This window comes from Emericellopsis cladophorae, assembly GCF_022114955.1.
Source record: "Emericellopsis cladophorae strain MUM 19.33 chromosome Unknown NODE_5_length_938552_cov_118_678949, whole genome shotgun sequence".
NCBI lineage: Eukaryota > Fungi > Ascomycota > Sordariomycetes > Hypocreales > Bionectriaceae > Emericellopsis > Emericellopsis cladophorae.
In genome coordinates, this window is record NW_026250930.1 from 630,398 (window position 1) to 654,804 (window position 24,407).

A 24,407-nucleotide genomic window follows, 5' to 3' on the forward strand; every position below is an offset into this window, starting at 1 on the left:
TCGATCCCATCGACAGGGATCTGGCTTTCGATGGACCATCCATCGGCAGGAATGACCGTGCGGTGGAGGAGGCAGTGGATGCCCAGTTGTTCCGAGCTCTGTGCTGGAGGGCGGTGATTGGCTGCGTGTGAGAAAAGTTCCGCGTTGGCCATGTAGGGGTGCCCTCTCGTCAGGTACGCGTCCAATAGGAATGCGACCGTGCCTGAGGCGGTGCGGCTTGTTGAAGCCGGAAAAGAAGGACCGCCAGGTTCACGGTCAGACTTGCAAAGTCTATTATTCATCATCTTTGCTCCTTGTAGTACTTTCTAATACAGTGCGTCACAAAACTCGGGCCTTCTTTGTAATACGTACTGTAGAAATGGTGCGCGTATATAACGCTAGGAAGCGGAAGTGGCCTTTGGTTCTGGCTTGGTGAGTAAGTACTCAAGTCCTACGAAGGGCTAGAAGCGCTACGCAGCACGACCTGCCACACCGACCCCAAAGCCTCCTCACATGTGTGCATATATCTGATTGGGATGACCGAGGAAAGTGGCCGTGTTTGTGAACCGCATAATATTCTAGCTCGTTTTACGCCCAAAATTGTGCAAAGTGCCCTGTGGCGTATGTGATACATCCGCATTTCGGGGCCGCAGAGCGACTTCTTGCCCCAATTGACCATAGCGGAGAGGCACTTTTCGACATCCATTTGTCCTCGTCCGGGATAGGGGAGTAGACTCCAATTGCCATGTTTCCATATCAACTTGTCTCGTTTGCTTGACTGTTGAGCGGATGCGGCGCTGAGTTCTGGGAGCTCAGGTATGTTGGCAAGCTCACGTGTTACATGCTGAGGTTTTCACGTTCAAGCTGTTATCCTCTAGAGATGGGCATGTGCCAACCGACGTAGTGGTATCGCTTGACAACCATGTTGACGTGGCTTTCGTCCAATTTCTGTTCAGCCTGCCATCCGGAGTCGCTTCTCAAGCCTTTTTTGTAGCGGCTTTTGAGCTTACTCTGTGAGTCTTGTTTCTGAAAGAAAAGAGAAACAGCGATTGCCTCGAGAAGACGGGGCGATCCTCGTCGAATAGCTCATCGACGGCAAATGCTTTCTTAGCCACCTTGACAAATTGCATGTCGGCTCGTCTGCGCTTCTTGAAGCAGAAGTACACCACAGCTTCCGAATTGAGCTCCAAGAGGTCTTTGAGTGTTTGCAGCAGGAGTGGAAATGCAGGCTCAAAGTACACACACTCGGCAGCGATAATGACATTCGGTTTCTGGTCGAGCACCACCTGTGGCAGAGGGTCTCCCCTTTCATCCGAGCGTCAGACAAAGGGAGCTGTTAGGGTGAATGTCTGCACGCACCAGTTCAGCTCTAGAGACAACGCTCTGCTCTTCAAGCTGTTCAGCTGGATATTGTGCCGTATCAACTCGAGCATCGGTATTTGGTCGGAAATCAGCAGCTTGTCGTGGACCCCGCATTCTGCAGCCACACCGAGGCCAACCAAACCGCCTCCAGCGCCCAACTCTAGTCTGTGAAGAATTAACGTGTCGGCGCGGAGTTGCCCATTGAGCTTGTTTTTGCGGAAAGCATGATTATAGCAATAATTACATTCTGGCACCTTCAAGGTCTTGGCGATGGTATCTCAGCAGATGCTTTCCCAGGACCATTCCAGCAGGCCAAGTCTGACCACCACAGCCTGTTCGGACATCTTCGTGCAACTTGAGGGGACTCCTCAACTGCCCGTCGAAAGTAATATCCGTGTCGCCTTTAACCTTGGCTACAGGTAGAGGGGTAAGGTCTTCGCTGATGGCCGCCACTGGATCGAGGGCAGGCGAAGACGGGGGGCTGACACTGGAAGGCATCTGGTTCGCACAGCCGGATTTTTCTTTTACGGGATGAAGACTTTTGCAAAGAAGAACATTTTCGATCAAGTTGCGGTCAACAGTAGTGCCTATCACAAGGTAGCCGGCCCCCAGAGCCTAGAACACTCGATTTGTTTTTTTCCCAGATATCTTCCAGGGCCCAGGGGTTCTGCCCCTCTAATATGTGAAGCTACTGCGATAAGGGACTCCCCGCTATCGGTAGGCCGATTGTGGTGTAGTCGCGCCCCCGTCGCTGGGCCCAGACACTGCGGACTCCGCTTTAAAGTACTCGGTACTCCGTACTTCCCTTACTGAGATACCCGCCTTAGTCTGTGTAGTGATTACTCGTCATTAACCACCACTCCTTTAAGTTTGGACAGTCAGGTCATCATCGCCATCGAGTAGCATACGCGACTAACACGCGCTTCTTTGATCATTGAAAGCCATTGCACGCAGACGCGCTATCCAATGTCTCATTCTGGAGCAGTCACAGCCTCGACGTGCCTAGCAGGGGAATGTAGTCCTGACAGGCCCAGCCTCGCTTCTCCCTCGACACCTCTGGCTACGCCACACCTAGCTACCGAACAGGTCTCATCGCGTCCATGGCCCGAGACATTGCGCCTCAAGTCGTAATGGAGAAATGTCTGGCGGCCAGTATTGGCCCCTCGATAAACCGCTTTACGATTATCTCACTACTGACCTCGGGCCTGCCTGTGGAATGAAGGGATTGATATCGCTCCTTGGTAGTTGAGCTCGCCTCCAGCCATCGCAATGCTGTCAAACTCTACCAGGAGCGCATGCTCTTGCTCATACTACTCTCTTGCATGTACACTTGATGATCTCGAGTTGCTTCTTTGCAGCTTTATTTGTGAAGGCGCGTCAGTTATTTGGTCCTTCGCAACGTTGCGCCAAAGGCATCATGACCCGTCCTCTCTTGTGCCTGAGCGCACTCGTCAGCTTATACGCGCATGTCGTTGATGGCACTCCCACCATTGCTTTCCCATTCAACGCGCAACTTCCTCCCGTCGCACGGATAGGCAGCCTGTGGACGTATACTCTCTCACCGCATACGTTCCGCTCCGACTTCAACATCACATATACATTGGGCCAGCATCCGAGCTGGATGTCATTCGAGGGCCAAAGTCAAAGACTGTACGGAATTGCCGAAGATGATAGTGTACCACCGGGAGAAGTGGTGGGCCAGCCTTTCCAGATCATCGCTACGGATGATACAGGTTCCGCTACCATGGATGCCGAAATTGTGGTATCGCGAGACGAGGGGCCCAGCATCAGGATCCCCATCTCTGAGCAGATCCAGCAGTTTGGCGACTACTCGGCCCCATCTTCGCTTCTGACATATCCGTCGACCGATTTCAAGTACACTTTCGACCAGCAGACGTTTAAGCATGAGCCGAACATGATCAATTACTACGCTACTTCCGGGAACAGCAGCCCCCTGCCGGCTTGGATCGCATTCGACGCGCCGTCGCTCACCTTTACCGGCCAGACTCCAGGGGTGGACGCGCTATATCAACCGCCGCAGCAGTTCGATATTCGGCTTGTCGCGTCGGATATTGAAGGATTCTCGTCGACCTCAATCGAATTCTCCATCGTTGTTAGCAGTCACAAAATCACCGTCGATGAACCAGTGCTCGAGCTCAATGCCAGTCGCGGCAATTCATTCGAGTACGATGGTCTCGGGGGTAGTGTGAAACTCGACGGCAAGCCTGTCGCGCCTGGCGACTTGGACGTTGCCGTCACGAACCTACCTCAATGGTTGTCATTTGATCAAAAGTCATGGGTTCTCGAGGGGAAGCCCGGAAAGGAAGATCATTCTACCAACTTCACTCTCACATTCTCGGATTCGTTTTCCGACACTCTCGATGTTTGGGGCACGATAAATGTTGCGTCCGGGCTCTTTGAGACCACATTCCACAATATCGAAGCGACCCCTGGCGAAGAGTTCAAACTGGACCTATCAACCTACCTGAAGGATCCCAAAGATACTGAGATTGAGATCAGCACAAGGCCACAGCAGGCTTGGCTGAAGCTGGACGGCCAAGAGATCAAGGGCAAAGTGCCAAAATCCGAGTCGGGCAAGCTCGAAATCATGGTGCAAGCCCAATCCAAAAAGTCGGGTATTATGGAGACGGAGACCTTCGCGTTGACTTTCCTCGCGCCTGATGGCAGAAGCACGACAACGCCCACGACGGGGACAGCACAACCGTCACAGACAGGAACCAATGTCGACGATGATGGCGATGATCACGATGAGAAGGGCAATGGAGATGAGGAGGGAAAGGGTCAGAAGGACAATGCTGCGGACGAAGGAGGTCTTGGTACTGGCAAGATCCTCCTTGCCACCATCATCCCAATCCTTGCTATTGCGCTGCTCCTTATGCTCCTGATATGCTGTCTCAAGCGTCAACGCGCCCGCAGAACATACCTGTCCAAGACATTCCGTTCAAAGATTTCCCAACCCGTTGTCGGCAGTTTGCGTGTCAACGGCTCGAATCTGCACACTGACAAGATGGACCAACCCGTCGGTGTCGCGACTCAAATGTCCCGTGGGCTGAAAGGAGGCTATGGGCAACCAGACTCCCACCGTTCCTCGCACTCATCCGCCACTCTCGGCAGCCTATCATCGGGAGATATGAGCCAAGTGTACATGCTCAACGCCGGCCCGGGAAGGAGTCTTGGAAGTTCTGGGACTGAGGACGGCAGGGGTTCTTGGAGTACTGTCGGCCGGACAGTAAATGAAAATAATAGCCGGGGGTCTCTGGTCACCATCCCCTACTCGGCGCATCAATTGCTGCCCACACCACCTCTCCTAGCCCAGACGAGCGAGGGCTTCCGAAGTGGGCTGGACCTCACAATACCCTCTCTTGACGACCTGCCGAGCCTACAGCAGATGTATGCGCCTCCCCCGCGATCGACAGCAATGTACTCAACGATCACAACGAGCTCAGCAGCCCTGCCTCATTCGCGCCCTACTTCACCCAAGACGGGCCCTGCGACGGCTGCTAGCATCGGACAGAAGTCTAGCAGCTCCGACAAGGACTGGAGCACGATTCGAGAAGACGACTCTGTGCCTTCGTTGCCTCCGCCGCCGGCAAGACTCTCCGGCATCCGTGGGCTTGGGTCGGAGCGAGAGTCTATGGTATCGGAAGCCTCCTTCGGCTCCGGCGAGAACTGGAGAGTCCTGGGACGCAACAATGGCGGCAGTGTGCCCAATCTGTCCACCTACAGGGAGTATGTCGAGGGCTCACCATTCTATCCATCCGGTGTCAGGGACGAGATCGCGTCGAGTCGCTTGGTGCAGACTGCGCCCAGAGCGCAAAGCTCCCTCCGTAAGGTGTCTACGGACGAAAGCCCGGCTAGCAATGTTCAAGTATCGGGAAGCCGTATTTCTCGGCTCACCGAGGAAAGCAAGGGTGTGTCGAGCAATCGGACGCGAGAGGGCTCAGGGACCACCGCCGGGAGTTACAAGGCGTTCATTTGATCTGACATCTGGAGTTATTGATGCAATGTATTATGATACCAGCAGCATTTGGGAGCATGGGGCACGGATCGTTTTTGGTTACTTGCTCAGCGTTCAGATAGAGGAACACGGATACATTTGCATTCATTCATAGCAGAGTAATCTGAGAGGCCTGCAGATTCGGTTCTGGACCTCGAGCCCGCAGTGTCGATCCCATATCTCTTCGCCCGTGGTAAAGCAGGCTAAGAAGTCAGCCCCAGTATTCGATCAAAATGTTGATTAGTCCACATCGAGTCCAGTGGCTTTGATCGAATATTGCGTTTGTTGGCCCCTGTTTACCGCTGCTTTTACTATCACAGACGAAGCTAAATTAAAAAACATGAGGGGCCCGTATTAAAAAGGGACAACACCAAAAAAAGGGTGCGCAAGGGCCAAGGCAAAGCCCTCGGGGTTGCCGCGCACGATCTGTCACTGGACGGAGCTGGGCGCGAGGTGAGAAAAATGCACGCGACTGGACCCTGTGGCTGGCTCCATCGCGCCTATTACCCCTCCCCCTCCATCCACGAACCGAAAGAGATTAGGATGCTCAGTTCTCGATTGGGGCACAGAACTAGTGATAAGAAGAAGAAAGAAGAAAAACAAAGTGTACATGGCATCTCTCGAGCTCGACTCGTGACATGACGAGGCATACACAGTCCGAGCATCCTAATGCTTGTGGTGAGGAATAGGGCTTTCACCTCACCTGGTATCCTGGAGGATCGCAGGGCAGCTGGGATGAGAAAGCGCAATCGGCACGCTACCCCGCTTCTCATCGACTTTTCCCTGCTGAGGGGACGTACGCGGTAATACTCCGTACGTCGGTAGTAGTATTAGCATTCTTACCTCAGAATTCGAGTCGTCGCTGTAATCATGGACGGACTATGCAGATCGTGCGTGTAGTTTCTAACTAAGTAGTGAAGAATCTGCCCACTCGCCACGGCGAGACCCTTTGGAAATACCTCCCTTGTTAGTGATGCCGAGGGTGCGTGGTGTCTGATATATAAAAATACCTTAAAATGCTCTCGTTGCCCCTAACATAGCAAATTGAATTACGACCAAGCGGGTCAGGTACTTCCTCACGCACCACTTGTCCCTCTGCAATGCAGGTACCTAGTTGCAGGTCTAGCCGCCTATGGCGCTCATGACTGACTGGACCCGACCTGGAGGATGACGAGGTGAACACCGTCGCCAGGCCCTTCAGGTTCCAGTCCAGCCCATTTCCCCCAGCGAAACCAGCCAGTTGCCAGCGGCACTAAGCACAGCACTGGACTAGTGCAGTGCGTACCAGAGAGCCACCCATTCTCCGACTGCCTTGCCTGCCTGCCTGCCTGCCTCTCACGTCCGTCCCCACCAAACATCTGAAGGTGCTCGACAACGTTTTCTTCGGTCCATCTACCCTTAACCGCTCAACCCACCTTCTTCCTCGCAACCGTTCCCTCCCAAACGTATCCCACCGTCGTCGACTCGTCCTTACCGATAATATCAAGCTTCGCAACCGTCCGATTCACCAGCAGCTCACGCTGCCACACAACTCGCCGCTATGGGTCAGACCCTGTCGGAGCCCGTCGTCGAAAAGGTGCGTTAGATGGGCGCTCCCTGTCACACCGAGCGCCGCTGCTATCTTTCTCCTACAAACCGATCCAACGCATTTCCATATTCGTTCTCCGCGCATTTGATGCGTGTGTGCCCGCGCTGGCCCGAGGGGTGCACTCTCGAGCCCCTCCCTGATCCGACCATGTTGCCAGTCGTGCCATGCACGAGACATTGGGGCGTCGCAATGTTGTCGCGTGGGCTTGACAAGTCTTGACTTCTTGTCAGGCGACGCGCGACACTTTGCTCGTCACGAAGACCCAGCTCCCGTGTTTTCATATCCTGTGCATCGTGACCCCACTGAATGCACGTCATGGCGACCCCTCCATGTTGTTGTGAATCCAAGCTGACATGACTCTTTCGACTCAACCAGACTTCGGCAAAGGGCGAAGATGGCAAGCTCATTTGGGGCGTGTCAGCCATGCAGGGCTGGCGCATCAGCATGGAGGACGCTCATACCGCAGAGCTCGACATCGGGCCTGTCGTCCTCAAGGACGACCAAAAGGACAACAACAACGACCGACTCTCCTTCTTTGGCGTGTTCGACGGGCACGGCGGCGACAAAGTAGCCTTATTTACAGGCGAGAGCATGCACAAAATCATATCGAAGCAGGACACGTTTAAGAAGGGCGACTATGCTCAAGGCCTCAAGGACGGTTTCTTGGCAACCGACCGGGCCATCCTAAACGGTATGACACCACACGGTGCCTGCAGGCCATGTCTACAACAATGGAGCTGACTCTGAGGCGATGCAGACCCCAAATACGAAGAAGAAGTTTCTGGCTGCACCGCTTGTGTGGCCTTGGTGGCTGGCAAGAAGGTCTATGTTGCCAACGCTGGTGACTCTCGAGGTGTCCTCGGCATCAAGGGCCGCGCCAAGCCCTTGTCGCAAGACCACAAGCCTCAACTGGAGAGTTCGTCTGCCACTGCAAGGACCCGTCGGCGCTTTGACTAACACCGACTCAGCTGAGAAGAACCGCATCACCGCCGCGGGTGGCTTCGTCGACTTTGGTCGTGTGAATGGCAACCTCGCCCTGTCGCGCGCCATTGGTGATTTTGAGTTCAAGAAGAGCGCCGAGCTTTCTCCTGAGAACCAGATCGTCACCGCATACCCCGATATCGAGTCACACGACCTGACTGACGAGGATGAGTTCTTGGTCCTCGCGTGCGACGGTACGTATAACGCCTGGGCAGCCCCGCTGACAGAGATCTGACGCATAATGTGTAGGTATTTGGGATTGCCAGTCTTCCCAGGCTGTCGTCGAATTTGTCAGGAGAGGCATCGCCGCGAAGCAGGATCTCGAGAAGATCTGCGAGAACATGATGGACAATTGTCTCGCCTCCAACTCCGAGACTGGCGGCGTCGGGTGCGACAACATGACCATGATCATTATCGGCTTCTTGAACGGCAAGACAAGGGAAGAGTGGTACGACGAGATCGCCAAGAGGGTCGCCAACGGCGACGGACCCTGCGCACCGCCCGAATACGGTACGAGCATGCGCTAGTCCTCTACTGTTGGAAGCTTTCCTGGCTAACAATGTCTCTCGCAGCGGAGTTCCGTGGTCCTGGTGTTCACCACAACTACGAAGACAGCGACAGCGGTTACGAGGTGGATGCGGATAATAAGGGCAAGAGCTTTGGTGTCGGTGGGTACAAGGGTCGCATCATCTTCCTCGGAGACGGGACTGAGGTTCTTACCGATTCAGATGATACAGAAATGTTCGATAACGCCGACGAGGACAAGGACCTCGCCAGCCAAGTCGCCAAGAGCTCCTCCTCCAACAACACCAGCGAGACGACCGCCGTCACCGCCAAGGACACCGAGTCCACCGACGTCACCAAGACCGAGTCATCAGCGGACAGCACCGCCGCAGACGCGAAGAAGACCGACGCCACAACCACAGACGAGAGTAAGAAGGACTAGGTGGTTGTCACATCGTAGGTGGTGGGCACGTCTTGAGAAAGAGCAGAAGAGGAGGCCTGGACGAGCCAGCAACTGTACACACTGCAATGTCCACACTGGCGGACGGTTGGGGGAGGGATTCTGCATGGAAGCGCCCAAAGGGGCCGGTCTCTTGGGTGTATATGGGGAAAGGGGGTGGTGGTGGTGCTTCTTGTTGTCGTTGTCATTGTGATGGCCCCTCACATGTCAATTACAAACACACACATGTCATTGTTTCACCCGCACGCACGCACACACATACACGCTTACAACGAAACATACACACGCGCATGTTGTTCTTGGGGTTGGTTTGGGGTCTGAAAGGCTTTGCTATTACTGGTTTATAAGAGATTCCCCCGGTTTCTTCGCCCACAAACCCTGCCTCCCGAGATTGATGAGGCCTCTCCATACAGGAAGCCGACAGCATGAGTTCCAAGGATGCCAAGCCTGCTGTGGCATCTTCCCACTGACTTCGCATATAGTACACTCGACTATGGTACAGTATATACATTCATGGCGATCAAGCCGCCCATGTCAACCTGTTTCGCAACCCCAATTGGCGGCCTTGACGGCGGGGGACAACAGCGCCATTCACTCGTTGTTCTCGGCATCAGGTGCCGGGGTGATGATCTCGGGCTGTTTGCTAATCTCGGCATCGTGCTGCCCGCCTTGCTTGAAGTTTCCAGGCCTTCCAATCAAGCCTGTTGCCAAAGGGGGGATGTGACTCCCGTCCGCCGGCGCTGACAGTTGTGGTTTAATCTGCCCTTGCGCGAGGTGATCGTCTTCAAACCCATGAGTGAGAGACAAGTAGTCAAATTTACCGGTAGCCAAATTTTTGACCCTGATCTTCAGCGGTGGTGCCACAGTCGACTGTTGCTGCTGCTGCTGCTGCTTCTGTTGCCGCCGCAAGTCACGATCCCGGGACAGTCCGCACCTGACGTCCGTGACGAGCTGGGCACTGGGGCGGAAGCCGTCGCAGCGTCTGGTCAGAATCCCGATGATTCCGGTCAAGGCTTCCTTGACATTCTTGGCGGGGCTTCGCTTGAGCTGCTGGCTCGCAGACTTGTCCATGAGAAGGATGTTGGCATATTTCCAGTAGGGCGTGCTCGGCGACCCCCCCTGCAGCATATGCATTATGGCGGATAGCGCTCTTGATCGAGTGTGGCCTGTGAGAACCATGTGGTAGAAAACCATGCCCGCCGCGGAGGGGCATGCTGTCATTTCGCAGAGTTGCAGAAGCTTGTGGTAGATCTTGGAGGAGGGCTCATGGCCAACCTCGGCCATGCGGGTCAGCGCGTCGATTGCGAGCGGCCAGCTCCTCACAAGAAAGGCATTTTCAATCATGGTCTCAAATCCCTCTCTGCCCAAGGTGACCTTGCCGAGAAAACTGGCGTATTGGTGTTGTAGAAGCTTCGAATGGGCGGTGAGCCTGAAATGCTCCTCAAGTAGCGCGTGGACGGCGTCTGTGCTGTTCCAACGCTTGCCGTACTTCTCAGTCATATCCCGCATAAAGTCGGCAGGATAATTCTGGCTTTGGAATGCTTCGTGGAGATGCATGGGGCCCATGATGGCCGCCGTCTCGCGGCGCAGGTTGACGTCCTGGAAGAGGCCGAGCTTGTGCATGACAGTGACAATCTCTCTGCGAGCGTCGTCCTTCTTCACGAGTCTCAGCAGTAGGACCCATGTGCGGGCGTTGGCCCGAACGTAGCGTTGCTGCATCTTGCGCAGAAAACTGTAGAAGAAGCGGACGTCACGACTGAGGACGTAGCTCTCCAGCATGATGTTGTAGACTTCCGTGTCCATCGGCAGGCCGATGGCCTCCACCTTGTCAAAGAGCTCCTTGGCCAGGGCACGGTTGCCCCCGGCCTTGCTGATGAGGTTGAGCGCCATCTTGAAAGTCGGCGTCGTAATGAATGGCTTTGCCTTTTGATCCAGAAACGCACTCATGAGGAGTCGAGAGCGGATGGAGGAGAAATCGACACGTTCGTGGCGGCAGAGGCCTTCACTGTCGGCGCCGTAGAGTTGTTGGGCCATCTCGGGTACCAGCTGACCGCAGACGACGGCCTCAACATATTCGTCAAAACTGTCCTGCGTCCATTCCAATGGTATGGGGATGTCCTCGAGCCGCGTCGCGAGGTTGTACGGCTTAGGTGCTTCACGGTGGACCCAGAAGTCGCGGTCTTTTGCGTCCTTGTCCTTGTCCTGTTGCTCCGCCGCAGAGGAGCCGGTCGCCTCGTCCATATCCTCAATCTGCGGCCACAGCTGCTTGACCGCATAGTCTGTGGTTTCAATGTCGCCCAGTTCATATATCTGGATCTGCTTGCTCTTCTGGAGCAGACGACGCGACAGGGCAGACAGCGACAGCCTCTCCCCCCTGACGACAAACGAGGACGTGTCGGCCTTGCTCGTGCGTTTCTGGCGACGGGCGTGGTCTCGATATACTGTGAGCTTCTCTTCGACCGTGGCGGCGAGGTTGACGCGGAAGATCTTGCGCGTGTCCATGTCGACACCCCATTCCGAGGGCAGCACGATCCGCATGGCGGCCATCTTCCGGCCCCGCCACTTACCCGGCGAGATGTTCTGGACGAGGAGCATGATGTTTCTCCACGTGAAGCCGTCGACCATGTGGTGCTTCTCGGGCTGCTCAAAGTGAGATGCCCAGAGAGCGCGCAGACCGATCTGCGCCCTGGCGTCCTTGGCCAGTGCCGCTGCCTGCATCTTCATGGCCAGAGGTCTCGTGTATTGCCGTGCCGTGGGCACAAACGGGGAGCGCGCAATCTCGGCGGCCACATCTTCGTCTGGGATATTCCAAAACCGCGACTTTGTGAACACATGGTTGAAACTCCCGTCACGGTTTGTTCGCTTCCTCGACTCGGTAGTGTGCGGCTCGATGGAGGCTGGTTCTGTCGCAGTCTCTCCTAGATCTGGCCCTTTCTCTGCGAGCTGCTCTATCGCAGCGAACAGTCTGGAGGAGGGCGTTGCGCTGTACGGGGCCTGGTATACTGGGTTGACAGATCGAGAATTCGCGAGGCTCACGGCCGCCCGTCGCCTATATTGCGTGCCCAGCCGCGTGCAGGCAGGTTTTGCCGTCCATACTCTGGATAGCATCGCCCACGAAGGTCGCAGGTCATCGATCGTTCGGTTGTCACTTGCGTTGCTGGCTGCTGAATGTAGCAGGCGCAAAATTACAACACAGGCGCATAAATAATTACAGACCCTGGCGGTCGAGCGGGATTCAAGCTGCAAAGCGAGTGGGTCCACGTGTGCGCCAACCGGGTCATTGCCAACAGCTCTCTCCAAGATACGTATTTCACGAGGGACGAGATGTGTGAAAGAAACAAGATCCAAAGTAGTTTCTAGGTTCAATGTCGTTACCATTGATGCGTAAAAATAGCAAACATCCTCGCAGCGAGCCCAGGAAAAGCCACGAGCGGACGCCATGTAATAATGCCCCAGCACCAACCGAGTCCAACGTCCCAAAGACCCAAGGATAAACCGCCTAATAGCATACAGGCTTATACAGATGACATCAATAAAGAAAACATGAGCGTCGGGCTCTTCATGGTCATTCCGGTAGCTTTCCCCCGTTGGGCTCAGCAGGTCCGCTCTGGTCTATACCCTGCCACTCCTCCTGCCAGCCTTTGTGGCTGGCAACTGCTCCCCTGGATTCACCACTCTCGGCCATCTGCTTCACATCGCTCCAGTACGCCAGCTTCCGGACTTCTTCGTCTGCGTGCTCCATTGCCTGCTTGAGCGCATCTCTACGCTCGCGGTCGTGCTGGGTGTCCTCTTTCTCGAGTCGCGCAATTGTGTCGTCGTAGACACTCATCAGATGACTGAGAAGCAAGCGCCTAGACGCCTGAAATATGAAGATCGACATGACCTCATGCATCTCTTGGTGTAGGTTGGCCAAGTCCAGCGCGTTCTCCAGGTAGTTCTCCACGGCTTCGAGTTTTTCTCTGTCTATTCGTGCGAAACGCAGCCTCAGTAGGAGGGTCTCCAGGTCCTCGATATCTGGCTGGATTTGCTGCATCTCGGCATTCGATGCGTGACCAAGGGTGGAGTGGCTGGTAACTCGGCTCGCCCGGCTGCTTGCCAGGCTGGGCTGTGATCTCCGGCTGAGGCGGTCCGAGGCTGGTCGTACGGTGAAGTAGTCACCATTCAGCATATGTGGGTCCACGGATACGTCGTCCTCCTTCTTCTTGCCCCTCTTCCTCGTCCAGGCGCGCCTCCGGACAAACGAGTTGTACCATCGAGGGCCGTGCCATGAGAAGCTCTTGGAAAATGCAAAGGAGTACTCCCATCCTTCGTTGTCCATTCCCTCCTGGTGGTTCACGTGCCATTCTTGCCACAGCCATTCCCACATCGGGTCCGGAACTTGAGCTGTGTGGATATTCGTAGGTGAAGGTTTGTGGTAAGCGTTGGCTTTGCGAGGTCAGCTTCACCCGGCGGTCTTGGTCCAGATCACTTACTCCATGGCGTCGGATCTAAACCACCCAACGCGGCAGCTGAGAAGAGAGGTCGGCCACACAAAAAGCCGCCTCTTTGGTTCTCGTATAGTATATCTATCGCAGTCTCGCGTTCCGCATGCGGTTTTTGGGGCACTATATTGGGCGCATCGTATTGTGCATGGGGCGTTGGCTCTGCTTCAGTCAGCAGAGCAATCAGATAACTGATTTTCCATGGCAGTGCGTACCTTGGACCTCAATTGAGGGCCGCGAAGCTAGGTGAGTTAGGTCTTGCTGGTCTTGCCCTCGAGATGGTCGTTGCTCAGGCCTCGACTCTTGGTCGTCCGGTGGTGGCGACGTTGGTGTCGAAGGCGCTGCGCTCCCTTCTTCGCCTATCGCAGATAGCAGGCGCTGCTCGGTTGATATACGCTCCATGCCTGCTCCTGCTGAGGCGCCCTGACCTCGTTCCTCGTCGGGGCGGCCGAGAGCGCCATCGCGGTCGACAATGACGATTTCATGATCGTAGTCTCCTGGCTTCAGGCTCGCCACGCGGCGAGACGTCCGAACTCGTACCATTTGCGTCGACGGCCGCCTATATCTTCATCATGCTGGAAGGGACAGGTCGTAGCTCGATTGATCGAAAATGTGAAGGGGTGGGACTTGGGACGATCAAGCGATGCGCATGCTTGTTGTGGAGATTGGGTATGACGATCTCGACTCCAACGCTACAGCAGAGCGTCCAATTGCTTCGTTGTTCGACAAGGTGAAGTTCTGGGTTCGAGATCTAGCGACAGACGGGCAGGCTATGACGCTAGGCAGCTATAATCCTGTATCGTGGCTAAGGCATGGTGGCTTGGGACCCCTCCAGTCGTTGCAAACGAACATCTAGACTAGACTCTAGACTCTAATTAGGCTGTCGGATATGAGCGATCGGGCCACGCTACCGCAAGATGAAGAGGATCTGCGAGGTGCGCACAATGCCCCAGGTGCTGCACTAATGTGGATTTGATTAATTCACATCCACAGACAGCCTGGCAGCAGCGAGACCTCGAAAACGTGCAGCGAATAATGGGCCCTTGCTTCGAGCGGCCGAGCCTTGGTTCTTTAACTAGCGTGAATCCGGCTGGGAGACCAAAGACACTATTATCTCGGCGTGGAATCTAAATGACGTCACGTGTGTACTAGCCCGCCTTGGCTGCCTAATCATACCTTACCTTTGCAACCGACCTGTCGCGGAATTTTGTTCTTCCAAACCCGGTGCCGTCGTTTTCAATCACTGAGACAGCTGGATGCAACGCGAATCACAGGCATCGAGTCCTGTGCGGTTTCGTCTTCTAAATTATCCGTACTCCGTATCCGTTTGTATTTGTGTATCTCACGGTGCAGGGGCGTCTAAGTTGCCGAACAGACGTCTGGCCTGGGCCTGCCATGTCAACTCAGCATGGTCTTGTCTGTTCGAGTCGCACTCATTTTCAAGTTCCTTGGTACACTATCCACTGTGATATTTGAGTCAGCATATCTTATCTTGCATCGAGTAAAGATTCAAGATGCCATGCGGGCAGCGGAAGACTGAGATTTATTAAGCGCCGACGCGATCTCTCCACGCATTTGTTCACCAATCACGAAGAGGTCAAATTGGGGTCTTGCTAAGAATAGCCACCCGCCGCTAACACCCTGCAGTTAGCTGCTTGACCCAAGCAATATGAATCACAAGCCAACTTTGAGAACTACTGTCTTCTACGGCTCTGAAAACCACAGAGATATGAGTGCCGGTGTTCTTTCTCAGCCTGCTTGCTCACTTCACCTCGATCGCCACTGTGCAACAAGTGTGTCGGGTCTGTCATCGTCAGTGAGCATCGTTCCTTTTGAATTGCCGCCAGCGCAGCTGTTGCAGTGGACGCCAGGGGTCTAGCACGGCAACAGTGGCCAATGGCATGATACACCTGCCACCCTGGGCGCGCTCCAGTCACTCATCGCATCGCAACTCTCAAAGCTCGACATTTCCAGGTTCTCCTCCATCTATCCGTAGCCATCCATTCAACCCACCTCCTCCCATATCAGAACAGAAAAGGTCCAATCTTGCGGTGTGCTGTGTTGGGAGAACCAGTCCAGCTAGCTAGCTACTTACCACCTCTTCTGCCCTGGCTCACAGTGGCTGGTACTCTACCACTCCTCACTTGGCCTGCCTGTCGTGTCCGAGGTTCCGCCCTGCCTTGAATGTCACACACGTCCGAGGATTCTCTTCCCGCCGCCCAGCATTCCACGAATCGCTTCAGATAATTCATGGATCGTCAATGCGCTGCGCAAGCCTGCCAACTAGCGTGGTGACGGGAAGCACACTTTCTGGACGCAGCCGCTCTGCGCCCTCTGATTTGCTTAAGGACTGCTAACAACCAACAAACGACCTACCCTTCAAGCGACCACCCCATATTGACCGGATATCGTTGCCGGTGGCCCCAAGGCAGCCTTGTTCGCCATGTCTTCAGCCAGAGATAGGATGCGCCTGGGTCTCAACCCTCTCACGACGTCCTTGGGCTCGTACAACCCTCATCACCCCGGCGAGCCCATCTCGGCTATCTCCATGGCGTCCTCCCACTTACCGTCCGCGCAGACGCCTGGCAGTGCTCTCCAGCCATACAATCCTCAGGAATGGGTAGCCTCGCCGGCCCAGGTGGCGGACCGGCAGGGTCACTATGCTGGTGATGCTCAAGGTGAGTCGGGTACCTTCCTGTCCTCATACGAACGAGGCCAAGGGCTGATCAAACCAGGTGGCCTTCCGCCGCCGCCGCCACCTTACAGTCCGCCCAGGAGTCAACAACCGAGGCCAATGAGCAGCGTCATGGACCAGGCTCCTGTTCTGACTTCGACACCACCACCGCCGAGAATACCTGCGCAGAACGTGCATCGCCCGTCCTCCGATCCACCAGCGAACCAGTCCTTCCCACCGCCGCCTGGCGCTGGGGGCCGAGGTCCCTCGCGAGAACGCAGATTTGGACTGCCGGCCTTTGGAAGAAGGAGTCGCGACTCTGACCAACAGATGCCTGTAACGCCTGAGCCACCTAGCCTGATGCCCACTATAAGGCAGAGCATCGGGCCTGGTCCTTCGGTCTTCACGCCTGAAGCTATGAGGCCGCTTTCAACTGCGTCCAACTTCTCGCAAAGCGGCCCTCCTGCTGCAAGGAGGGCTGTCTCCGCAGGGGCGGTCGAGACACCAACGTCAGCGCGATCACGGTCTGGCTCGCATCATGGGCTTGACCCTGGCATAGCGATCCCTCCGCCGCCACCAGGACCGCCGCCCTCGAGCTCGCGGTCACAGAGTGTCCAGGGCCTGGACAGAGGGAATGTTCCGATCATCTCACCCCCAACCCGCCGACCACGGATTTCTGCTGTGCCTACATTAGGCCCAGTGCCACCCACACCGGCTGGCTGGGTGGACGAACCAGCACAAGCCGACCAGGCCTCCAGCGGCCAGGGTATACTGACTATAGATGTCGAGACCGCTCAGCACGCTGAAAATATCCCAGAACCGCTTGGGTCCTCGAACAGTGCCAGTGGCCTCAATCGAGCGAGGGCAGTCCGACATGACAAGACCATATTACAGAGGAGAGCCGAGAGTCGGACTCGGCAGGGCGGGCGAGGATCCATCGATGAGAGAATGCGGCCCGGCGGTATTGCTGATATATTTGTCCCCGCCTCTTCTCCAGCGGCTTCTACTCGACCCCCGAAGGCAACACCCAGGAGTGCTAGCGGCTCACGATGTGAGAATCCGCAGACGGGCGAGTCCAGCGCAATGGCAGACTCGCGCAACTCTACGCCCCGCGTTGTCGGCAACTCGAGGCATGTTCAGTCACTTGAGGCGGGAACGCCGCCCTTCTCTCCATTTCCAGCCAAGTTAGCACACAGGTCATCAGCTTTGGGACCCATCGCTCCCAAGTCGCTGCCGACACCACCCCCTCAGATCCGGTCGGCCTCCAGCCACAATCCGCGAGAAGGCTCACGACCGCCTCCATTCGTCCAGACACCCGTGTCGAAACACCTTGTGGTCACACAGAGCGCAGAGCAATTTGCAACAGGCACAATCGAGCGCTTCCAAACATTCGCCGCTGCCGAGGCCTGTGCTGCCACCGACATCGACAGGGTTCGCCTATTTGCTGCATTTATGGTCAGTGAATCGCGGATACGCAGAGAGCGATATGCCACTTCCATAGGTGCCATGGGCTCCGAAATATTCGACTTGACCAGAGATCTGTTTCGCCCCATGGTAACGACCCGGCGTTCCTCTGCGCCATCTCAAGAGGGATGGACCCCAGAAGCTTCAGAGCCAGAATATCAACAGAACGGATCCTGGAGCTCTACGCCTGCTGAGGCTGGACCAAGCTCAGCACCGGGCTCTGCACGGCTGCCACCGTCACCGAGCGGAGGTCAAAATGCGGCTGCCACCACATCCAACTTCATGCCATCGCTGTCGCCGATTCTGAGCATGAGTGTGAGTGACAGATATGGCGACGGAAGCTCCCGGGGTCGACCGTCCAGCCGATGGTGGGAGGTCGATTCACAAGGCGACCCGTCTAGACGTTTCGAGCGGTCCAAACGCGAGTCCAAGTACATGGGTGTGCCCAAGGATCAATGGGCAGAAGCTGATCCAGTCCACAATTTGCATGGAGCGCATAGCGAACAAGGCTCGTCCACCGAATACCCGCCCGAAAAGGTCGGCTGGCACGAACCTGAGGACGCAGCGAGTACGCCCCAGCCAGCTCGCTTCTTCCAAAACACCGCGGGCTCGACTCCTTCACCAGCGCCTGGCAATCGAAAATCCGTCGACGTCTCTCGACTGGTGACGCTGCCACCACCATACCCACGGCATCACCCTGCCGTGAACAACAATCATCCGGAGCTGGCATCCATCCGTGGCTCGGTCAGAACGCTGAGCGATTTAAATGAAATCGATGAAATCAAGCAGAGGTTTAAAAAGGCCAGCACCAAGAGACGGAATGATCTGGAAGGTCAACTGTCAGAACAACGCCAAGCTCTGCGAGCCAACCTGCAGCAAGAAATCAATGCCGGCAACCTGGGCTACACCGATGCAGGTGCTATAGAAGCTGACGCGCAGGCCCAAGAGAGCGTGAAGAAGAGGGACTTGGAGAAGCAGGAGTACGAGGCATTTCAGACAGAGGTAGTGGTGCCGGTCAACGAGCTTTTGACAGGTCGGATCGACACAGCGACAGCACTGCATAACGATCTTGCCCGCCGACTATTCGCTAATGGGCAAAACGACGTGGATATGCCGCAGGAAGAAGGCGACGATCAGCCAGAACTTCTTGAAAAGCTGACTCTCCTGAAGTGGATCTTTGAGGCGCGGGAGTCGCTTCATCGAGCAATCTATGACATCCTATCAGATCGCAATGCGAGGTTCCGCGATGTAATCACCAACCCGTATCGACTGTCGGGCAACACGGAGAAACTGAGGAATGCCGAGGCCTTCTTCAACGAGGACAACGCCAAGAGAGAATACGATTACGCGAATGAGGTGCTGGATCGAGCTCGAGAGTTTCGGTCCGTGGTGGACGATGCTGTGCAGCGTGGTGTGGCACTCCAGTCATCAGCCTTTTGGGATATCGCGCCTACTCTGTGCAATCTTCTGGACAGTATTCCGCCGACTTTGGAAGGGTTCAACATCCAAATTCCTCCAGCCGAGTATACGGAGAATCCCTCCTACAAGGACCACCCCATGCAGTACCTCTTGACCCTGATCCACCACACAGAGAAGAGCACATACCAGTTCATTGAGGCACACACCAATCTTCTGTGTCTACTGCACGAGGCTAGGGAGGCCGTCGTCAATGCCAAAGCAAGGGTCCTGGCCACGCAGACCGAGGACCATCAAGGCAAGCCTGTGGCTGCCGAAGAGCGCGAGACTCGAGCCCGGGTCATGAAGCATGGCGAGGATCTTCGCCTCACTGAAGACCTGAAAGAGAAGGTACGCGTGGTGGAAGATCAGTGGAAGAACGCCTTGGCCGAGAGCATCGGCAATGTGAAGGAACGGATCGGGGAATGGCTCCTCGAGACGGGCGGTTGGGACGAGACTCTGATCGAGGACGACAGTCTTAGTTTCGAGCGGGAAGGCACAAATGTTTGAAAAGAGCGTGAGCGAGCGAGCGTGCCATGTTTTCACAATCGTTTAAAGAAGACGAGATACCCGCCTCTAGAAGGCACTTTGAAGGTTGTCTTTTTGGATGCACATGTACCGATGAGATAGGATACAATGTCAGGCTCTGCAGCGCCTCGACATTACTGAATGATGATGAGAGACGAACCTGCTCAAGGTCATATTTACTTGCGCCTGATATCCCTGAAGTAAAGCACGCTGCGTCGTGTTATAATGTACATTTTGTCGCGTTTGTTGTTGTACATATTTCGTCTTTCCATAGCAGAACACCCTTGTATCCGAGACTTCAGGCCTTGTTCCTCCCCAGCCCGTACTCCAGTGGCAGGTCCATTCCCACCCTTCGGGCCGTCAACCTAATCCTCTCCTCCTCGTCCATCCCCATGCCCGGGTTGTAACGCTCCAGTAGCGTCACATACTTGCGTTGTGAGCGAAGGTAGTGCGCCAACTGGACGCCTCGCGCCGCCTCAGCCTCTGATGTGGCTGCCGAGGATGTGGTGGCTGATGAGGTGGAAATGGTTTCGCGCAGGCGGGTGTGCAGCGGTGCCCGAGGGGAGCGGAGTATCGGTCGAGGGGGCAGCTCGCGAAGGAGAGAGCGGTAGATTGAGCGCAGCTGTGCAGCGGACGGCACCATTTTGGGGGCTGTGTCTTTTCGTAGAGGTAGAGAGGGTGCTGGTGGATGTTCTCAAGAGGTCCGTTGTGCATATCTGTGATCAGGGTCGCGAAGATGGGAACTTCGATGATGACTAAGCAAAACCTAAGACGCCATACGAGCAGAACTACTCTGCTTGACTGACTGTCTTCTGATGATTATTGCATTATTTGGAATTTGGATCACATGGCTCATTCATACGGCGACAGGTCTTGAGTCAGAGGCTGCCATGTTCCCATGTTGCGATGTGAGTGGTCACGGTTTGCCTGTGACATCTCCGACCCCCGGCTGCGGTGAAGCAGCGCCAGGGGGTAGGCCTCAACAGTTCATCAAGGACATTGTCAATACTACATACGTACTTTTATGTCGAGTGATATGGGGAAAGAGATGTTCCGAGGGCTTTGTGAGAAGCGAGGAGAGAACAGTGCTGCACGATCATCGTAATTGAGGGCAACCAGAAGCAGACGCCGAGGCGCACAACGTGGACAACCAGGCCCTTGAAACCAACATGCTCTATTTCGGTCCCACAAACACAGTAGTAGTACAAATTCCGTGCAAAACCCACTCATATGATACAGATATCCAGTCAACCCAACTCCATCTAGCTGATCTTCTTTGACTTGAGCTTGATCGTTTCGTCGTTGATGAAGATCCCCTTGCCCTTGTACGGCTCCGGCTTCCTCCACTGCTTCACGCGTCCGGCGAAGGACATAATCTCCACCTTGTCCGTTCCCTCGATCAGGATACGTGTCGGCTGCGGTGTCGTGACCTTGAGGCCGGCCGGGATGGGCTCCTCGATGGTATGTGTGAAGCCGAGCTTGAGGATGAGGTGCTGCTGTCCATGGAAGGACTGCTTTCCCCGACGTTCCTGCACCGTGGCACGGTAACCGACACCGACGAGACGGAGAATGGCCGAGTGGCCTTCGGAGACTCCGGTGATGCAGTTGCTGAGGTATTTCCATGATGTACCTGCATCTGTTAGCAATTTTGTTCTCCTTCTCATCCTTCGGCCGAGTCAAGGGGCACATACCCCACATCTCTTTCTGTGTCTCGTTTTCCACGTCCTCAATGTTCATCTTGATGAGCTTGTTCTCCAGATCCTGCTCCAGAAGGATGTACTCTGGCGCATCGAACGACAATTGCCCTGATTCAGGTCAGCCTTCTCGTCGCCTGCCTCTGGGATATTCTTCCTCTCCCTACCTAGTGGTCCATTAACCGTCAACTTGGACATCAACGTCGCCTTCCAGTCTCTCGACCCTTGCTTTGCAACTAGGTCGCCCTTGGTGACTGTAACACCCTGTGGGATCGTTATAGGTGTTCGGCCGAGCTTCGATGGACATCTCGAGGTGGCAGAGAACAATCGAGACTGGTTGGCGGAGATCGTTCGCCACGCTGGTACCAGAAATTCGGGGAGACTTGAGGCTGATGAGGCCGCGAATATCCGGCCGAGCGCCTTGCTCCTCGAAGGAGCGAAAGATGCGGCCATTGGAGGTGTGTGGCGTGTGACAATGCGCTGCAGCCGTGGAAACCTTGCGTCGTCAAGATTGGTGGTATGGACTTTTTGAGCTGCTGAGTCAGAAATCACGTGTGGAGTCGGTCGACGCGACACCAACGCGCCGCCGTCCATTCACCTGGGAAGATCATATTTGTACTTGGAAAAAAGTAATTAGTTATTGAATTTTCAATCACAGTCATGGGCGATTCGACTTATTTGTTGGTCAACAACTGCTATTGCTTCTTACTACAAGGTGGATATCTAGAAACTCCTTTTCCATAATTACCACCGCAGCCCCGAATTGAAAATTGACATGGCTGGCTTGAGCATACTGCATGCGAAAATGGGATTGAGTGATGCCGGCATCTGTGCCGGCAAAGGTAGGCGCGTTTTAAAGCCACGTAATTTAGACCTCCTCCTCAAGGGGGAGCTCTTCCTCGTACTCCTCCTCCTCCTCGTCAATACCAGCATCCTGGTACTGCTGGTACTCCGAAACAAGATCGTTCATGTTGGACTCAGCCTCAGTAAACTCCATCTCGTCCATACCCTCACCAGTGTACCAATGCAAGAAAGCCTTGCGACGAAACATGGCAGTGAACTGCTCGCCGACACGCTTGAAGAGCTCCTGGATTGAGGTGGAGTTGCCAATGAAGGTCGAGGACATCTTGAGGCCACGGGGAGGAATGGCGCAGAGGGCAGTCTGGATGTTGTTGGGGATCCACTCGACGAAATAGGACGAGTTCTTGGACTGAACGTTGCGCATCTGGTCCTCGACCTCCTTCATGGAGACCTTACCGCGGAAGATGGAGCAGCAGGTCAGGTAGCGACCGTTGCGGAAGTCAGAGGCGGCCATCATGTTCTTGGGGTCGAACATCTGCTGGGTGAGCTCAGGCACGCTGATGGCGCGGAAGGAGTGGGCGCCACGGCTGGTCAGAGGAGCGAAGCCGACCATGAAGAAGTGGAGACGAGGGAAGGGAACCATGTTGACGGCGAGCTTGCGCAGGTCAGAGTTCAGCTGGCCGGGGAAACGCAAGCAGGTGGTGACACCGGACATGACGATAGAGACGAGGTGGTTCAGGTCACCGTACGAGGGGTTCGACAGCTTGAGGGTGCGCATGCAGATGTCGTACAGAGCTTCGTTGTCGATACAGAAGGTCTCGTCGGAGTTCTCGACCAGCTGGTGGACGGACAGGGTGGCGTTGTAAGGCTCGACAACGGTGTCGGAGACCTTGGGCGAGGGCACAACAGAGAAGGTAGCCATCATCCGGTCGGGGAATTCCTCGCGGATCTTGGAGATGAGCAGCGTACCCATACCGGCACCGGTACCACCACCAAGGGAGTGGGTGATCTGGAAACCCTGAAGGCAGTCGCAGCCCTCAGCCTCACGGCGGACGACGTCGAGGACCTGGTCGACCAGCTCAGCACCCTCAGTGTAGTGACCCTTGGCCCAGTTGTTGCCAGCACCAGACTGTCCGAAGACAAAGTTGTCGGGGCGGAAGAGCTGACCAAAGGGACCAGCACGGACGGCATCCATGGTACCAGGCTCGAGATCGACGAGGACGGCGCGGGGAACATACTTGTTGCCGGAAGCCTGCAATGGTGAGCGTGTGTTAGGGTGTCATTGCCCCCAACGTGCTCACCTCGTTGAAGTAGACGCTCATACGCTCGAGCTGGAGCTCAGAGGTGCCGTTGTAAACACCATTGCTGTCGAGGCCGTGCTCGCCAGAGATGGTCTGCCAGAAGGCAGCACCAATCTGGTTACCGCACTGACCGGTCTGGAGGTGAACCTAGAAGAGGATGAAGTGTCAGTGATTGCATCTCCTGACGTCTTAACGCGTTTCCACGATGTCGGGGTGGAATGTTGACAATCGAGCCGTGTATCGTTCCCGGCGGGGTAAAAATCAGGGGCATCTCTGGAACGCGTCGCGAGGGGCATCTTGGTACTCACAATCTCACGCATCTTGATGAATTGGTGTGAAGAAGGGAGGAGCAATGGACGTCGAGTCGACGAGATCGATAGCTACACACTGAGCTGGCGAGAGGCTGGTGGAGGAAGACCGGTGTGGTATGGTTGTAGGTTCAGAGAGGAAACAGAGAAGAAGGTGAGTGGATGTTGACTGGATTTTTGCTGGGGGAGGTGTGGTGGTTCTAGCCCCACTACGCCGTCGGCGGCGGGTGGGCTCACGAAATTGGTCCCTCACCGCCACTAGATAGATCCTGGCCAGCTGGTGATCTCCAGACGAGCCATCACTGGCTGCCTGACCACCGCTGTTGGCACTTGCCAAGGTACGTTCTGCAGTTCGGATGAGATGACTGGGAAAGCTTGTTCCTCTTGTTTTGAATTGCGTTCACCGCGTTAGTTGATAGTACATGTAGGCGCCAGAGCTTCACGCACCGCTTGTTGAAGCCTGGAGCTTACTGGCGCCTAGTGCGCTGGGGAAGCTTCAAACTATGGGTCCGGCTGTTACCCCTGGCTGCTGACTACCGGAATAGGCAAGGCGCGTACTCATGTCACAGGAACCATCACTTCACTTCATTGGAACTTGGAGCGCAGCGTGTGGCCATCTCAGGACATGCAGCACAATACACATATACGTGGCAGACTACGGTGATGAATCGCTAATGATACAATTCATGGAGTTATGTTCTCTACATCAGCGCCGGAGCGTCCTGATTGCAATGGGCGCGCTTGACATGACCAGTATCGCTGGCGATGCACGAATTTAGGGCATGTCTCGCTAATTGGGTCTACCGCTT

The 24,407-nt window shown here is 55.4% G+C and overlaps 9 protein-coding genes across 9 annotated transcripts; 3 read left to right on the plus strand and 6 right to left on the minus strand.

The window, feature by feature from the left end:
• Positions 1 to 846: 846 nt before the first annotated feature.
• On the minus strand, positions 847 to 1,412 carry J7T54_004763 (putative protein N-methyltransferase; the record flags this gene model as incomplete). The annotated part of the gene is made up of 3 exons (XM_051503451.1): positions 847 to 927; positions 990 to 1,284; positions 1,339 to 1,412. 3 exons carry the CDS (start codon positions 1,410 to 1,412, stop codon positions 847 to 849), a joined length of 450 nt encoding a protein of 149 aa, XP_051365073.1.
• A 1,346-nt stretch (positions 1,413 to 2,758) lies between these two features.
• J7T54_004764 (Axial budding pattern protein-like protein) lies at positions 2,759 to 5,341 on the plus strand (the record flags this gene model as incomplete). Its single annotated transcript, XM_051503453.1, has 1 exon — positions 2,759 to 5,341. One exon carries the CDS (start codon positions 2,759 to 2,761, stop codon positions 5,339 to 5,341), a length of 2,583 nt encoding a protein of 860 aa, XP_051365074.1.
• A 1,558-nt stretch (positions 5,342 to 6,899) lies between these two features.
• On the plus strand, positions 6,900 to 8,874 carry J7T54_004765 (uncharacterized protein; the record flags this gene model as incomplete). Its single annotated transcript, XM_051503454.1, has 6 exons — positions 6,900 to 6,935; positions 7,323 to 7,638; positions 7,705 to 7,863; positions 7,916 to 8,122; positions 8,178 to 8,438; positions 8,501 to 8,874. The coding sequence occupies 6 exons, from the start codon at positions 6,900 to 6,902 to the stop codon at positions 8,872 to 8,874; spliced, it is 1,353 nt and encodes a 450-aa protein (XP_051365075.1).
• Positions 8,875 to 9,483: 609 nt separating this feature from the next.
• J7T54_004766 (uncharacterized protein) lies at positions 9,484 to 12,000 on the minus strand (the record flags this gene model as incomplete). The annotated part of the gene is made up of 1 exon (XM_051503455.1): positions 9,484 to 12,000. The coding sequence occupies one exon, from the start codon at positions 11,998 to 12,000 to the stop codon at positions 9,484 to 9,486; it is 2,517 nt and encodes an 838-aa protein (XP_051365076.1).
• Positions 12,001 to 12,457: 457 nt separating this feature from the next.
• Positions 12,458 to 13,916, minus strand: J7T54_004767 (Meiotically up-regulated like protein; the record flags this gene model as incomplete). The annotated part of the gene is made up of 2 exons (XM_051503456.1): positions 12,458 to 13,317; positions 13,589 to 13,916. 2 exons carry the CDS (start codon positions 13,914 to 13,916, stop codon positions 12,458 to 12,460), a joined length of 1,188 nt encoding a protein of 395 aa, XP_051365077.1.
• Positions 13,917 to 15,816: 1,900 nt separating this feature from the next.
• On the plus strand, positions 15,817 to 19,476 carry J7T54_004768 (uncharacterized protein; the record flags this gene model as incomplete). Its single annotated transcript, XM_051503457.1, has 2 exons — positions 15,817 to 16,051; positions 16,109 to 19,476. 2 exons carry the CDS (start codon positions 15,817 to 15,819, stop codon positions 19,474 to 19,476), a joined length of 3,603 nt encoding a protein of 1,200 aa, XP_051365078.1.
• Positions 19,477 to 19,792: 316 nt separating this feature from the next.
• J7T54_004769 (uncharacterized protein) lies at positions 19,793 to 20,137 on the minus strand (the record flags this gene model as incomplete). Its single annotated transcript, XM_051503458.1, has 1 exon — positions 19,793 to 20,137. The coding sequence occupies one exon, from the start codon at positions 20,135 to 20,137 to the stop codon at positions 19,793 to 19,795; it is 345 nt and encodes a 114-aa protein (XP_051365079.1).
• A 619-nt stretch (positions 20,138 to 20,756) lies between these two features.
• Positions 20,757 to 21,641, minus strand: J7T54_004770 (54S ribosomal protein L6-like protein; the record flags this gene model as incomplete). Its single annotated transcript, XM_051503459.1, has 3 exons — positions 20,757 to 21,124; positions 21,186 to 21,299; positions 21,356 to 21,641. 3 exons carry the CDS (start codon positions 21,639 to 21,641, stop codon positions 20,757 to 20,759), a joined length of 768 nt encoding a protein of 255 aa, XP_051365080.1.
• A 415-nt stretch (positions 21,642 to 22,056) lies between these two features.
• On the minus strand, positions 22,057 to 23,610 carry J7T54_004771 (beta-tubulin; the record flags this gene model as incomplete). Its single annotated transcript, XM_051503460.1, has 3 exons — positions 22,057 to 23,241; positions 23,291 to 23,437; positions 23,599 to 23,610. 3 exons carry the CDS (start codon positions 23,608 to 23,610, stop codon positions 22,057 to 22,059), a joined length of 1,344 nt encoding a protein of 447 aa, XP_051365081.1.
• Between the last annotated feature and the right edge of the window lie 797 nt (positions 23,611 to 24,407).